This window comes from Arabidopsis lyrata, assembly GCF_000004255.2.
Source record: "Arabidopsis lyrata subsp. lyrata unplaced genomic scaffold ARALYscaffold_6, whole genome shotgun sequence".
NCBI lineage: Eukaryota > Viridiplantae > Streptophyta > Magnoliopsida > Brassicales > Brassicaceae > Arabidopsis > Arabidopsis lyrata.
Genome location: NW_003302550.1, coordinates 283,905 through 300,682, shown reverse-complemented (window position 1 = coordinate 300,682; position 16,778 = coordinate 283,905). Strand labels below are relative to the sequence as shown.

Sequence of the window (16,778 nt, the reverse complement as noted above, 5' to 3'; positions counted from 1 at the left end):
AGTAAAAAATTTTGCATAGAAATTTGAAAACGACATCCAATTTAAAAAAATAAAAATTCTAAAACGACAATTAATAAAATACGGAGGGAGTAAATCACATGAACAAAAAAAAAGTCTCCAAGGTGATGGACCTTGGCTTTTTCTTTCATTTTTAAATGGAATATTAATGTGTTAACGTGTGAGCACATGTTAACGCGTGGGTGAAAACATGTTATATTTTCTTCACATTAAAACCAAAAAATTAAAAAATAACATGTTGTTATAAAACAATGCGTGTAATTTTTTTTGTCAAGTACTTCTAACGTTTTACCTTGAAAGCTATCTCTGAAAATAGTCTTTTTTTTTTTTTTTGTCAAAGACTAAAACCAATATTGAGTGGGATCAGGATGTCCCTGCGCGCATCAGCATATCACATGTAAATTATTGAATTCTAATATGGATACAAGCCCGCAAGGTGGTGGGCGAGTGGTAGGGCGAGCCCGGCTCTCTGAAAATAGTCTTTTTCAAAAGAAAAAAAGCTATCTCTGAAAATACGAAACTACTTCTTCAATCTCTTCGAGTCTTTGTTTTTTTTTTTTCTTCGAGTCTTTGTTTATTTCTCAAACCAACAGAGTCGCCGGTAAGATATTCCCAATTTGTCATCTCATTGATTCATCAATTATATATACAAGTAGTAAAAATTAAGTTATATGACTACTACAACGTTTTGTGGTTAAGCTAGTGCCAGGTTACTAATCGTAAAGCCATTACGCATGGTGAAAGATAAAATGTCGAAATAACTGTGATTCCTCTCTTGAAAATTACTGGCTAGGTTTTAAAATCGTAAAACCAATCACGGAGTAACCGAGAATTCTTTAGTCCATTAAAAGGTGAAATGTAGTGATTTATATTGATTGCATATGTAGTTCAGAGGCTCGTTTCAAGAATTATGATAATCCGTGACGCGGGTGAAGAAACAGTTAAAATGTATCTCGTTTGAGAACACTTTGGGGCTTTGGGCCCAAATGAAACCCAAATTAAGCATGATTCTGTAGTCTCGGCCCAAATGAGACCCAAATTACTCGGCCTGAAGGTTAGGTGATAGAAGACCAACAAATTTCAAACATTACTATCTCTACGGTCAACAGTATAAAGCAGATCCTTGAGCATAAACGAATCAACCAACTATCAAGGTTTCTACATAATATAGCAGATAGCCCATTTACAAATAACAACAGTATAAAATCTGCGCTATTGATTGTATTAATGTGTGATTCTGTAATCACTAGAATTGACATGAGTAATGGGAACTGTTTGTTTGTCTTAACGAATTTCTACGAAACAAGGTTATGCACTTCTAGTGCATATAACTTCAAACTTATGCAAATTACAAATTTCAAACATTCTTATCACTCTTATCAAAGAAATTACTTCAAATTGTTTAACACGGTGAGGGCATAAAAGGATCATTCACTATACTACATCTTCACCAAAGCTACTAGAATCGATATGGAATTAATTGTCACGCCTCCATAATCAAACTAAACATTGAGAACATAGATTAAGAGGCTTCCCTACGAATTCAAACCCTTAAATCATAAACTACAAAAAAAAAAGAGATAAATGTAGCAGCAAAGAGGAAAAGATCGGTTATATCGAGAATTAAATAACAGATCAAAAAAATTCCTCACGCAGCCAATTACATGGATTTAGGCAACTGGGAAAAAGAGAGATATCGATGTTCGATTCACTCGGCAAAAAGTTGCCTATCTATTATTTAAAACAAAAAAACTATTATGATTTGATGATATTAAAATAAAAACAAAAAGAATTTCCCATCAGAGTAACTATGACAATATAGCATCATATGGAACTGATAAACAGATCCATAGCTTTTGATATGTAATCCTCATTAGGAACAAATTAAATTGCAAAAAGAGCTTTTAAAAGACCAAACAAAAAAAATAAAAAGAAAACGTTTGTTTGCTAACAAGAGGAAGATAGTTGACAAACTCTAAACAGAAGCATCTATAAAAAGGAGAGGTTGCGATGATGATGATGGTAAAGATGGCGGCGGCTAACTAGGGTTTTTTTGCTTATAGCTCTAAAGCTGCGTTTGCATTTTATATATATAAAGGAATTGGCAAGTGCGGTTGAAAGATGTGGGCCTCTATGTTCCAAACGTAGCCCATAAATAATGACCCAAGCCCAAAACTAATATGGACGTAGCAATTTTTAAAGAGTGCCAAACTGAATTTGCCTGACACTGTTGGCAAAGTACATATATCAGTTATTTGCGATGCTTTTGTTGTAGTAAACTTATTTAAACAACAACAAAAAAGGAACTCCCAAAATTTGATTATAGTAAAATCGTTACCAAATGTGCGATTACTTTTATTTTTCTTGTTCTAATCCAAATCCTACCAAGAATTTTCAGAAATAAAGCAACTAGAAACACTGCTTTTTAAAAAGAAAAAGTGTCTCTCTATAAAGTAGCATTCCGAAGATATCTCATTTCATAAAGACCAGTGACTTGATCAGCAACAGCCCACATAATGGCTTGTCCCGGTGGAATCCTCATTAGCCTCGGCAATAACCCTCTCCATAAAGCCACTAATCCTTCCTCTGCATAAATTGTTCTAATGGCATGAACCATCCCTTTATATCTAATCCCACCTTCACTGTCTCTGCTCTGAGCCATCAGCCTCGTCTTCACCACATCAAATGGTCCGGTGCAGAACGGACCTGCGGTTCCAGCTAAAAACCCTGAGATCATTGACTGCCATGGCTGCAAGACTTTACCATCGCCTTCATGTTTGTTCCACAAAAGTATGTCAAATGCGTTTTTCGCTGTGAACATTACAGCTTGGTTGGTGCCGTTTCTCATAACCGTTGGTGCTGCACCTGACCATAACCCAAGTATGCTTTCTTCTCTCACAATGGTTCTAGCACAATGTATTGGTCCTTTGTACTTGAAGAGCTCAGGACTTAATCCTTTCTGTTGCTGAAGTCTAATTTTCACCACCTAGAGATTTATAGAAAGCAAAAAAACAGAACTCAACAGTGTTTTATTTGAGTGAAAATACTCATTTGATATGCAAGAACTCTTGAATCCATGTCATGAACATACTGAAGAGAATCAAACCTTATCTCTCTAACCACATAAGAACAAGAACTACATGAAACAAGTCAAAGACTCAAAATGATTCTACAAAATGATTATTAAGAACACGATTCTCCAAATCAAGAATTGTCATGAACAATGGGACCAAAAGCATCAAAACAGATCTGAACAAATAATTTTAATTTCTCTGACTAAAATATACTAATTTATTGTTGAACAGAGATGATTTTCTTCTGGTGCAAGAATAATCTAACAATTTCAATTACACCAAACCGTTGACCCAACTAACTAATGATTACACAATAGTTTAATTCGATTCCTAATCTAATAAAATATTAATGTTATTTCGGCAGAGCTTTTGTCTCGTGAAGTAATCGAAAAGGCAACAAACCAAAAGCTTTACCTCAAAGGGTGTAACAATGGCGAGAGCTTCAAGAACGCCGGCGCCGAATCCGGAAAGCAAACGGCCACGATTGCTAACTTTTCCGGTCTCGGAATCCTTAAACGCGGTTTGAAACATGGCGTTGGATCCCATCCGAAGCGTGTACTTAAGCGTGAGATGAGTAGCGAACGGCGTTAAACCTTTCCAAAGAGCACGAACTCCTTCGGTTCGAACCACCGTTGAACCACAGTGCGCGATTCCTTTGTAAGCGCCGACGCGATCTAGCTGCAGACGCGTTTTGATTACGTCGATTGGTTGGAGACAACAAGCCTCGACGACTCCGCCTAGTGAACCTGAGACTGCTTTCATGTACGGCGGAATCTGGTTCCTCGATTCCGTCGTCGTCGCCGCCGCCATATCTGATTGCTCCGCCGGTGAGCGAATCAAAAATCGAGAAGGAGGCAGAGAGAAAGAATCGTCACTCTGCTATTTATTGTTTTGTTATTTTTAGTTTATATTGATTCGCAAAAATGTTTGCTTTCGAAAGAAAAAAAAAAAACAAAACGAAATTTTTTTTTTTTGAAGGAACGAAATTGAGATTGTTGTTGTATCCTTAAAGTGTGAGAGAGAAAAATGTCTCTTTTTCTAGAGATGTCATTGGCACAATATTCTCATAATAATGGTTTTTATTTTTATTTTTTTTTAAAAAAACAATTTTTTTTTTTTTTTTTTTTTAACACTAAACAATTTTCTCTTTAAACAATTGATTTATATCTTCAAACCCACGGCTCTTCTTGCTTAAAGAAACGTCTTGATGGGCAAAGATTCCATCCTCATTTAAACTCCAAAATATCAAACACCTTTCAACAACCAGCTAAATTTGGCGTAAATCGATTTTCATCACCATAAAAATTGTAGATGTGATTTTGGGCCTCTTATTATTTTAAGGGACCATGTTTGATTTGATGTCTTCTTCTTCGACGGTCGTAAATGCCTAACTAAATGACTATGCTTAGTCATTGTCTTTAGTTTCACAAAGCCAATAGCATTATATCCTTTTCATTTCCTTTTTCACTTTTTCTTCTTCTTTCGTTTAGAATATTGTTGTTACACGTTTCTTTCTTCTTTCTTTTTTTTTTCTTTTAGGGAGATATTTATATCTATAATGCAAATGGTAAAGAATATTTGTTTCTCAAATGAATATGATGTTCAAATCTTGTTTATCGGTTTTATATAACTTGGGTTTGGTTCAGATAATTTCTAAGCATAAAAAATGATACCATTCAAATTATGGTTCATATGATTCCGATAATATGATATGAATCATATCGATGAATTCAATTTGGTTTGATTCGGTTTGCTTACCCAAGCAATTAGCATTTGTCTTATAGTCTCATCATCGCAACTGGTAATTTATAAATTTATTGCGCAAGTTTAGATGTAATTTTAGAAATTTATGCTCTACACCAAACACATCCACGCTATTCGGGCACAATAAAAAATCCACAATTTAATACGGTCGTGCAACACGAAAGAGAAAGCAAAATGATACTGTTGTGCAAACTTGATTAACCTTAAGAAGACTTAAGGCCCAAGATTAAACTAAATAAGTCGGTTTAGTTAATAGATTTGGGATAAGATTTAGCTAGGTTAGGAGTTATCAAATCCTAGTGTGTTTAGGACTTTTGGTTTTGTATAAATAGAGGTACCTAGTTTGTGGTAACCCTATGAGTTGTTTTGAGATTAAGAGAGATTGTGTAACCTTTGTTTTGAGTAAGTTTCAAAGGTAATAAGAAGAGTTGTTCTTATAAACACAAAGTCTTGATCATTAGGTTTTGGTCCTTAGTTCATAATTCAATATTTGGTATCAGAGCCATACTCTTGGATTGAGTAACCTAGGATCTAAAAGAAAGCTTTATACGCTACGAACAGAGTTCGTTAAAGGTGAAGCATGGCTGATATAATCCCGGTTCCAGCTAGGAACAAGGAGACTAGTTCTTCTATACAGTGCCCGATGCTTAGCACATCAAACTACACTGCATGGAACATGCGAATGAGAGGAGTACTTAGGGTTCATAAAGTTTGGGATACAATAGAACCAGGAAACGACGATGTAGAAAAGAATGATTTAGCTAAGGTTCTCTTGTTTCAATCTATACCAGAAGCAATGATTCTTCGAGTGGGAGATTATGAAACTGCAAAAGAAGTCTGGAATGCGATCAAAACAAGAAACCTAGGTGCTGAAAGGGTAAAAGAAGCAAGATTACAAACTCTAATGGCTGAATTCGATAAACTAAAGATGAAAGAAACAGAGACAATAGAAGAATTTGCAGGAAAACTTTCTGAAATATCAACAAAAGCAGTTACATTAGGGGAAAACATTGAGGAACCAAAACTTGTCAAGAAATTTCTTAAAAGTGTACCTCGTAAGAAATACATTCACATAGTTGCTTCTCTTGAACAAGTACTCGATTTAAAGACAACAAGTTTTGAAGAAATAGTCGGAAGACTAAAAGTATATGAAGACAGAGTATGTGATGAAGAAGATCAACATGATGATCAAGGAAAGCTCATGTATGCTAACTCAGAATCACAAACCTATCAAGAAAACTATGGTTCAGGAAGAGGCCGAGGATCTAGTTTCAGAGGCAGAGGCAGAGGACGATTTGGTACTCAACAGAATGGTTCTGTTAGACAAGGAAAAGATAAAACTAAAGTCATATGTTACAGATGTGATAAGAATGGACACTATGCTTCAAACTGTCCTGATAGACTACTAAAACTCCAAGAAACACTGGAGAATGATGAAGACGAAACTCAAGAAGCTGATAGACTAATGATGCATGAAATAGTCTACTTAAACGAAAAAAATGTAAAGCCAGACAAATTTGAGATTCAGAAGGATGGTGACAATACCTGGTACTTAGATAATGGTGCAAGCAACCACATGACAGGAAACAAAGAGTATTTCTCTAAACTTGATGAAACAATCACAGGAAAAGTGAGATTTGGAGATGATTCATGCATAGATATTAAAGGAAAAGGATCAATTCTCTTTGTAAGCAAGGATGGTGAAAGAAAAGTACTTGCAGATGTGTACTATATACCTAATCTAAGAAGCAGTATCATAAGTCTCGGACAGGCCACAGAAGCAGGCTGTGATATTAGGATGAAAGATGAGCAACTAACAATAAATGACCAACAAGGCAGACTACTTGTAAATGCTAAGAGATCAAAGAACAGACTGTACAAGGTTCTTATGAAAGTTAAACCAACAAAATGTTTACAAATAGAAGAAGTTAGTGACTCAGCAAAATGGCATGCAAGATTAGGACACATAGGGTTAGATACTATAAAGTCTATGATAAGTAAAGAGTTAGTCATTGGTTTACCTAGTATAACAGTTGAAAAAGAAACATGTTCTTCATGCTTACTAGGAAAACAAGTAAGACAAAGTTTTCCTCAGGCTACATCATACAGAGCTTCACACATATTGGAACTCATACATGGAGACTTGTGTGGACCAATTACACCCTCCACAGCCGCACAAAACAAGTATATCTTTGTGCTAATAGATGATTACTCCAGATATATGTGGTCATTGCTTCTGAAGGAGAAAAGTGAAGCATTTGAAAAGTTTAAAAAATTCAAAGGTCTAATCGAGCAGGACACTGGAACAAGAATAAAGACCTTCAGAACAGATAGAGGTGGAGAATTTACCTCTCATGAATTTCAAAGTTTCTGTGATAATTCAGGTATTCAGAGACATTTAACAGCTCCATACTCACCACAACAGAATGGTGTAGTAGAAAGAAGGAATAGAACTTTACTTGAGATGACTAGGAGCATTCTAAAGCATATGAAAATGCCAAATCATCTATGGGGAGAGGCAGTGAGACATGCTACTTACCTCATAAACAGAGTGGCAACAAGAACTTTAAAAGATAAGACTCCATATGAAGCATTTAAAGGAAAGAAACCAAACATCATACATTTGAAAGTATTCGGATGTATTTGTTATGCAAAGATTGAAACACAGCACTTGAAGAAACTTGATGACCGATCAAAAGCCTTAGTCCATCTTGGAACAGAACCTGGATCCAAAGCATATAGATTGTTGGATCCATCAAAAAGAAGAATTGTGGTAAGTAGAGACGTAGTCTTTGATGAGAAAAGAAGTTGGAATTGGAATCATTCAGGAAAAGATGAGAGTGATAATGTTCCTGGAATGTTCAAACTCAGACTTGGAGAATACGGAAATCATGGTCTAAGAGAAGAAGCTTCAGAAACAGAAAACAGAACAGAAGAAACAGGAGTAGAAGAAAATGAAAATACTAATGAAGCCTTAGATAATGAGAATGATTTCTCTGAAAATACTTCTGAAACATCTTTAGAAGAAATTGAAAACCAAGAACAGGCCCCAATGCAACCAGTCCTAAGACGATCTGAGAGACAGAGCCATAAACCAGGGTATCTAAATGACTATGTACTCTTAGCTGAAGCTGAATATGAAATAATTGAGCATCTCTTGCTAACATTAAATGAAGAACCATGGGACTATAAAGAAGCAAAGGAGTTAAAAGAATGGAGAGATGCTTGTGATGAGGAAATCAGTTCAATAAACAAGAACAAAACTTGGAGTCTAGTAGATCTTCCAAAGGGAGCAAAAGCAATTGGTCTAAAATGGGTTTTTAAAATAAAACGCAACTCTGATGGAAGCATAAACAAATACAAGGCACGCCTTGTGGCCAAAGGATATGTTCAAAGGTATGGAGTTGACTTTGAAGAAGTGTTTGCACCAGTAGCACGCATTGAGACTATTAGGTTTATCCTTGCTTTAGCTGCGTCAAATGGATGGGAGGTTCATCACTTAGATGTAAAGACTGCATTTCTCCATGGAGAGTTGAAAGAAGTTGTGTTTGTTGTACAGCCAGAGGGATTTGAGATAAAAGGGAGTGAAACCAAGGTTTACAAATTACATAAGGCTCTATATGGTTTAAAACAAGCTCCAAGAGCTTGGAACAATAAACTAAACTCTATTCTTAAGGAATTGAAGTTTATCAAATGTTCTAAAGAACCATCCTTATACCATAAACAGGATAAAGATCATCTTCTCATTGTTGTTGTGTATGTAGATGATCTGTTAATCACGGGTTCAAACTTGGATGTGATACTTGAGTTTAAAAGGGGCATGGCAACAAAGTTTGAAATGAGCGATTTGGGAAAATTGACTTATTATCTAGGTATAGAGGTACATCAACATGCAGGAGGCATTACTCTGAAACAAGAGAGGTATGCATCTAAGATACTAAGTGAAACCAGAATGGAAGGATGTAATGCGGTTCACTCACCAATGAATGCAAATCTGAAACTAAGCAAGGCATCAGAAGAAAAAAATATTGATGAAACAGAGTATAGGAGAAGTATTGGATGTTTGAGATACTTGCTACATACTAGGCCAGATCTCTCTTTTTGTGTTGGTGTATTAAGCAGATACATGCATGAGCCCAAAGAATCTCATGGTACAGCACTCAAGCAAATTCTCAGATATTTGAAAGGAACAACAGGTTATGGTTTAACATTTGCTAGAAAGACAGAACCTAAACCTGAAACAAGACTCCTAGGCTATAGTGATAGCAGTCATAATGTAGATGAGGACGATGGTAGAAGCACTACAGGTCACATTTTCTATCTACATAACTGTCCCATTACATGGTGTACGCAGAAACAGAACACAGTAGCCTTATCATCTTGCGAAGCAGAGTTCATGGCTGCAACAGAAGCAGCAAAACAGGCGATATGGTTGCAGGATCTTCTGAGTGAGGTTATGGGAGAAACATGTGACAAAGTATTACTCCGGATAGATAACAAATCCGCTATAGCACTTGCTAAGAATCCTGTGTTTCACGGCAGAAGTAAACATATTCATAAAAGGTATCATTTTATTAGGGAATGTGTTGAGAATGATCAAATTGAGCTAGAACATGTTCCCGGGGATGCACAGAAGGCAGACATTTTAACTAAGGCATTGGGACGGATTAAGTTCAAAGAAATGAGGGAGCTTACAGGTGTTCATGATGTGAAGATTGGAGATATCAAGTTTGAAGGGGAGAATGTTGTGCAAACTTGATTAACCTTAAGAAGACTTAAGGCCCAAGATTAAACTAAATAAGTCGGTTTAGTTAATAGATTTGGGATAAGATTTAGCTAGGTTAGGAGTTATCAAATCCTAGTGTGTTTAGGACTTTTGGTTTTGTATAAATAGAGGTACCTAGTTTGTGGTAACCCTATGAGTTGTTTTGAGATTAAGAGAGATTGTGTAACCTTTGTTTTGAGTAAGTTTCAAAGGTAATAAGAAGAGTTGTTCTTATAAACACAAAGTCTTGATCATTAGGTTTTGGTCCTTAGTTCATAATTCAATAGATACACATTATATTCTTGTGCTAAAGATTAAGACACAAACGAAGTTTAGAGATGTCTTCTATTCTTTTTGAAGTCCTCAGAGCAAATCTCTGAAAACTGTAGATGTGATTATTTTAAGTGTAAGTTTGATATTTTCATTATTTTATTCTTTTTGAAGTCCTCATGGCTGCCAAAACTATTCAATATTTTCATAACTCTTTATTTATTAACAGAAATTATTTTAAGTTTGAAGATGTTCTTATAATTCACGATATAACTAGGTAGTTGCAAAACACGCTGACTGAAATATTGAATTCTGTGAGGTCAAAGCTTCGCTTCCTAGTTACTATTGTAGACGAGAGCAAAGAAGTCCATATGAACGTATCCTTCATAAGAATCAGGATGAGATTTGAACTAAACCAAGAGATGGAAATTGCATAAAAAAAGAAAAAAAAAAAGTGCAAAGAGGTATGCCTTCTAAATAATGGAGTTCTGTGAAGAAAAAATTAAAGTATATATAAAAAGAGGATTTGCTGTCAACATACCAATGAAATTTACTAGACAATAATTAAACTGCTATATGCTAAAATAAAAATAAAAATTAAAGTTAAAAGAGTTTATGGAAGAGTGATTAAGCTTTCAGAATAAGAAATGCCACATATCAAATATTGAGCGGTGAAAATTTCACCATATGAATTTAATCGATAATTGTATACCACCATCTTGGGCTCGTCGTCGCTGCAATCATAAAGCAATAACCTGTTGTTGAAAAGGGATGTGATCGGTGGCCATGAGTTAAGATATTCCTCTTCAATACAAGAGAGAGTTGCACGGAGTAAGTTTTGTGCCATGTCATATTGGCTTGATTTAACGACCATATAGTTTGTGTGTCTCCCTTATCTTCCGATAAGCATAGGCGGTCATTTAAGGTGCACATCGCGATCCGCTCATGAGGTGCATCGCCAACCGGTATGTTGGCCATTACCTTAAAAGTTTCAGTGTGAAGATCGAAAGATAAAACTTGTGTTTCTGTGACGGCATCAATAAACCAATGGAGGGATCAGCCGGGACTTTATGATGTAGTATTGGATGAGGAGAGGAAACAATCACGTCCTACCTTTGTTGTTGTTGAAAGAGAAAACCTCGCATGTATTAGTTTGGCCGTCTAGGTCTACACAATCAGAGTTATACAACCAAACCAACTTGTATATTCCTTTGATGTTGTCTTTACCGAATCCTAGCAAAGGCTCTGAAACCCGGTTCGTTGTATCACAATACAGTGCTTGAAATCTCGCCTCGGGTAGTCTACGGTACCATCTAGTTGCGGGATCGAGCACATACATAAAGGTTTCTGAATATATGCAAGTCAGACCGTCGCAACTCTGTGTATTTCTTAAACGGGTTAGTATAGTCGTTGATTGGACAGGGTATTGAGTATGGTTCTCAAACGAAACTGACGCTGCTCCCAAACTCAATGTCATAAGAGAAGCTTTTGTGTCGTCTTCAAGACGAGGATAGCAAACCAGGATACTTGGGTCTCGAGATTTCTGCTCTTGGGGTATTTCTACCAAGCTCGTTTAGTCGTCGTACTGATAATGTGATCAATGAGTCTCTTTCTTTTAGGCATCGTCGTCGTTCTAGGCTTCTAGCAAAAGAGGCGTGTACGTAGGTAGGCTTTTGGTTTATTTTTCTCTGATGAAGAGAGGATTTTTACTTCCAGAGAACGGTTTATATATATATATATATATATATATATATAAACATGGATATTCAAAATCATAATCCTAATCCCACTTGGACTCGAATTAGCTAACGTCATATCCTCTACTGTATCCTGTATTTATTCGTTCTTTCTTTTTTTCAGGGTGATATTTACTCTCTGTATCCAGTTATAATTGGTCGATCGACTAGGATATGACCCGCGGTATACCGCGGGTTAATTATTTGATTTTTCTTTTATAAATTGATGAATTTATTGTGTATAATATTTTTTGTTGTATACCGCGGTTTGATTTTTTTTTTAACTTCAATTTTTAAATTTAAGTTGTATTTGTTTTGTTTTGTGTTTAAAATTGTATAATTGTATTTTGATTGTTAATTTTAGGATTTTTACCCGTGGTATACCGTTCCGAATTAATCGAACTAAACCTGTCATACCGTATAACCCGTCGCATAAAATTAAACATTATTTTATTATTTTTCTTTTCAATAATACTTTTATTTAAAAAGATTTATATTTATAGGTTACGGTAAGTATGTTGAAGGTTTCATTTATAAACAATTAGATATAAAACACACATATTTTATTTAAGTCACAATGTACCGCGGGTATAAATTTACATATGTATTATTTATCAGTTTAAAATAATATTCTTTTATTTATATAGTTTATTATTGGTTGGTTAGGAATTTTTTTTTGTTTCCTATATAATAGCTCAATTAATTATTTAAATTAATATTTCACACTTGATATAAACTGGTTTATTGGACAAAAGAAAATAAATGTGGTAAATGTAATTTTTTGTAGGAAATTTACTTATTTATTTAATTTATATGTATGTCCTTAAGTGTAACAAAATAAATAAATAGAAAGGATAAAAAAAATACTTAGACAAATTAAATTTCTATATTTTTCAATTAATTATATCGAATAAAGGGTATAGATAATATTTTTTTTTACCTGAGAAAACAATGAAAACAAAGAACCGAACAAATCTCTTTCATCTTCTTCTGTCTTTTTCAATCTCTTTTGAAAACCTTCAAGAATCTGCAATTTTCTTGTTCGATTAGACATGTGCATTGAAAATTAGCGAAGAACCTGTTCAACAACTCCAGATCCAAACCCAAATTTCCCGAGATCTTAGTTCGACTCCAACTACACGCTGAGGTTTTGATTCGAAGATGTGATTGCAAAATGATGAAGAACAATTCAATTGAAGACAATCTAGGCGAGAACGAAGATCCAATTTATCCCATGAAGACCAGAAAACAACCTATCCGATCTAAATGTTCATTTTGTCTCGATTCAAAGGTAAGACAATTTCATAGTTATTGCTTAGTAATAATCGAATTAATTTCATCAATAGCGTAAATTGATTGTGAATAACAGTTAGAACTGGAAATATATTTGTATAATACGTCAATCAATGTAATCGGAAATAATGCTTCTGATTTCTAATCTACAAATTTGCTTGGTCAAAAAAAAAAATCTCATTTAGGTTTTTGTAATCGTTGTGGAAATGAATCGGGAATAATGCTTCTGATTACTAATATTCAGTTTTTTTATACTCTTAAGCGGAGTCGCAGCCGGGAGAAACCAACCGAGGAAGAACGATCTCAGTGAGAGGAACATCACTTCTCCGTTGCAGTCATGGGTCGAATGCATAGTAGGGGAAATTTGGAATGATTTGGTTAGTCATTGACTCTGATTTTATTGATTTCATTTTTGTGATATATTAAGAAATGGTTGTTGATCGTTGGTGTCTTGGTGATATTCATTAACTTTGTCAATAGGAAATATCTATAAAGCTTTTCGTGATGTGATAGTTCATATTGGTTATTTAATATGTCGATGAGAATTATTTACGTGCTTGCCCTCTCCAGATAGGCTTACTTGATGCTTCATGTGTTTAGTTTGATTGGTCCTGATGTTTGTTTTGATGATTGACATAGGTTGATGAGTCCATTTGTTTTGCTGATTGAAAACTTGAGGGAGTTATCATTGGTTTAGCGTTGTTTATAGGTTGTTGCAATCCTATCAACCTAACAATTCAAAGATACAAATAGAGAAGAAACAAATCAGAAAAACAAAACCAAGATGTCAATTTTTTTTGAGAAATGGTAGAAAAAGAATGATAGTAAAAGAGTTAGATAGAAATCGATTGAACCACCTTTCATCCGCTAAAACTAATTATGTAGTATCTCTCTGAATTCCTTTTTGCTTTCAGATTATAAGGATTCTAAGACAGAATCGCCAGTCAAATCTTTGTTCATGTCACGAAGAACCATACGAATGGAAAATGAAAAAGAGGTAACTTTAGGATGAAAAGAATTGAAGGTGTTTTGGAAAAAAAATTTAACTTTGTTTAGAAGTGATGTTTTCTCTTGGAAATGAAATGGATATATATAGAGGACATATACGATTAGGTTTAGGTATGATACATTTGCGCAAAATCTTTTTGAGCAAGCAAAATCTCTTGAGTTAATTATAAATTGCCTAGAATTAGAAAACTAAATAAATAATAATTAAGGTTGTTATGGAATTAGTTCCAAAAATCAATGAAATTAAGATATCTACGAATATTAATTCTAGCTGTAAATGGAAATATGCTATTAAAAATCTTTAAAATCGAAAAGTTATATAATATACCACATAGATGCTATAGAAAATAAGAGTAAAATCGTTTATTTATGCAAAATTTCCAATTGTTCTTGTTGCTATTGAATGTAGATGTTATATTGTTCAATTTTATTAGGAAACAAAAGATATTTGCCGAATATATTTAGCAATTAAATAGGTTGTGATTAACATATCTGTTATATTATCAGAATCTGTATTATTGATTGCGACCCATAATCAAATAACTAATGTCGTTTTAATTTGTTTTTTGGTAGGATTAGCAAGATCCGATTGGCTTTTGATTTTATGTAGGAAAGTTTCAAATAAGGAAGGATCTAATTGTAACGATTAATGCGGATCATTTACATACTGTTAGGATTTGGTAGATTAGGAATGTAACTAAGCGAATATTTAGTCAAATTATTTGATTTTTTTTTGGAAAGTCTTATTTAAAAAGATCCGAGAGATGTGATTGGCCAATGAGTCGGGTCAAAAAAAAATCCGGGTTAAAATCTAACTAAAAACCCGACCCGATTGGCTTTGAGCAAATTTGTACTTCAAAAATGTTAAGTAGATTGGGCCGATTTAGATACTATACAATTATGCTCTACACCTGAGAATTCCACAGCACGGACAAGTCTGTTTCATTAACTTTGAAATTGGGCACATATTTACACATTAAAATCAAAGCCAGCCCATAACATAAAAAAATCAATAAATGTGCTCTACAAAAATAAGTAGGAAGCAAAAGACACAACAGAAATTCCTTGACAGAAGAACTTCATACAAAGGGTTAGTCACTCCGGTAGAGTTTGGTTTAAAAGAAGAGAAACAGCACCAAAAGATCACTGGTTGTTTAATCCACAAGCTTATTACTTTTTAACATTCTTTATACAAAGATAAACAGACCTCTCTACTTGAGCTGACCCATGTGATTTACGACTTCGTAAGATTCCTCAGCAGACTAATCAGGGTTTCTTCATCGACTGCAAAAGTTACAAATAAAGAAAACAAAATTGTTAAGTTATAAATTTCACCGTCTTATGTAGGAACTGTGAAAGATCGTATAAATAAACTCACGTCCATGTTCTTGGAAAATTCTTCCATATGCTGAGCGACTTTCTCCCTGTTCTCTGCAGCTGGAAATCAATAAATCCACTATTCAATATGACTGTGGGTTAAAAAGCAAACCAATCATGATTGTGTTCAAGTTTAGAGATGCTAACCCATTTTAGAGAGGTTTTCTATTCTCTTAGAAGTCCTCACAGCAAATCTCTGGAAAGCATGACTGCCAAAGCAGAAACCAAACAGTTGGAGATCCATCAGTTAGTGCGCAAGGGAGTCTCTGAGACTACTAAGGAATCACATCAAACTAACAAACAAAATCAAAAGGAGGTAATAAAGAAAAACAAACACAAAAAAAAACAGCCTCAGTCTCTTAAATTCACGTTTAACGTCATGTCTTTGATCAGGACAAGCCTTACGAAAATCATCACCGGCAGAAAAAAAAACATATTGAAAAATCGAAAACCTATACAAACCCATGAGAACAAAGCTCAGGACAAAATGTTCACTTAAAAATCATCGAATAGCTTTAAGCAAACGCAAAAAGGAATTTACAAATTGCAAACACCCAAAGATGCAGAGCATGAGGCTCAAGAACCTAAAGTAAAACAATTCCAAAACAAATTCCAATTCTTTTATTCAGAGAGAAAAAACAAAATGTCTCAAACTTCCTACGCTGCAGCGTATGGTAAATCACGTAGCAGACCAGCTGTAAGTTGAGATGATCTCGCTTCAATATGAACGAGCCGATAAGGAACATATATTCAATCCAATCAGCCAGAGAAAGAAGCTTACTTTTTGAGATCTATCCACAATTAAAAAAAAAAAAAAACCCTAAATCGATTATAAAGAATGAGAAAGTACCTGTTTGCCAAACCGTTAACTATGAACTCGTTTGCAACGTATGAGATCACTCTCGCAATAAAGTTTCCTCCTCCCGCCATTATCGATCGCTCTTTCCTATCAAACAACGAAACCCTAACGTCAATAATCATCCCCCAAAATCACAACAATTTCTAAAGAAAACTGGATTCAACAGGACAATAAGAGACAGAAACTCGAAAAATCACAACTTTACAAACCAAAACGAAACAAAATCGCACAAAAATCTCAGATGAATCAAGAGATCGTATAAAAAGGGAGCAGATTTCGTTGTAATCGGCCTAACCTGATGCAAACGAAGAGGAAGGTTCGAGACCCAACAAGATCTGCGTCAAGTCCCTATTTTACATAATTCCAGATTTGTCCATTATATAGACCTCGACGACTTCTTCGTGACGGCGAATGAGTTTTTGCGTTATTTGGCTTGGGTCTCCCATCGGACGGTGACGATGTTCTCAATTAAAATCCAACGGTACATATTACCCACTAGTCAACATTAACCTAAAAACTCTTAGTCCTGGAATTCCTATTTTACCCTTGTCTCTCCCTCAATTTACAAATAAGCCAGTACCTTCTTTAACGGGCCAGGCCCATATAGGCCTTGT

At 34.8% G+C, this 16,778-nt stretch overlaps 2 protein-coding genes across 3 annotated transcripts; both read right to left on the bottom strand.

The window, feature by feature from the left end:
* Positions 1-2,317: 2,317 nt before the first annotated feature.
* On the bottom strand, positions 2,318-4,172 carry LOC9306999 (mitochondrial succinate-fumarate transporter 1). Its single transcript, XM_002870883.2, has 2 exons — positions 3,507-4,172; positions 2,318-3,004 (listed from the first exon to the last, which is right to left on the bottom strand). Exons 1-2 carry the CDS (start codon positions 3,900-3,902, stop codon positions 2,465-2,467), a joined length of 936 nt encoding a protein of 311 aa, XP_002870929.1. The 5' UTR covers positions 3,903-4,172; the 3' UTR covers positions 2,318-2,464.
* Positions 4,173-14,904: 10,732 nt separating this feature from the next.
* LOC9306997 lies at positions 14,905-16,698 on the bottom strand. Of its 2 annotated transcripts, none has more exons than XM_002870881.2 (5): positions 16,460-16,698; positions 16,156-16,251; positions 15,453-15,514; positions 15,307-15,365; positions 14,905-15,212 (listed from the first exon to the last, which is right to left on the bottom strand). In XM_002870881.2, exons 2-5 carry the CDS (start codon positions 16,233-16,235, stop codon positions 15,195-15,197), a joined length of 219 nt encoding a protein of 72 aa, XP_002870927.1. In that variant the 5' UTR covers positions 16,236-16,251; positions 16,460-16,698; the 3' UTR covers positions 14,905-15,194. The 2 variants fall into 2 exon arrangements, with proteins under 2 accessions (XP_002870927.1, XP_020878449.1); XM_021022790.1 differs by lacking the exon at positions 16,460-16,698 and adding an exon at positions 16,374-16,439.
* Between the last annotated feature and the right edge of the window lie 80 nt (positions 16,699-16,778).

What these genes read in the sequence shown, in the direction of transcription:
- LOC9306999 (XM_002870883.2), bottom strand. Translation starts at nt 3,902, where the DNA reads ATGGCGGCGGCGACGACGACGGAATCGAGGAACCAGATTCCGCCGTAC. An exon ending in CCATTGTTACACCCTTTGAG is followed by an intron (nt 3,005 to 3,506) that starts GTAAAGCTTTTG and finishes ATAAATCTCTAG; the next exon opens with GTGGTGAAAATTAGACTTCA.
- LOC9306997 (XM_002870881.2), bottom strand. Translation starts at nt 16,235, where the DNA reads ATGGCGGGAGGAGGAAACTTTATTGCGAGAGTGATCTCATACGTTGCA. An exon ending in GTTAACGGTTTGGCAAACAG is followed by an intron (nt 15,515 to 16,155) that starts GTACTTTCTCAT and finishes CTGCTTTGGCAG; the next exon opens with TCATGCTTTCCAGAGATTTG. An exon ending in AGAAAACCTCTCTAAAATGG is followed by an intron (nt 15,366 to 15,452) that starts GTTAGCATCTCT and finishes ATTGATTTCCAG; the next exon opens with CTGCAGAGAACAGGGAGAAA.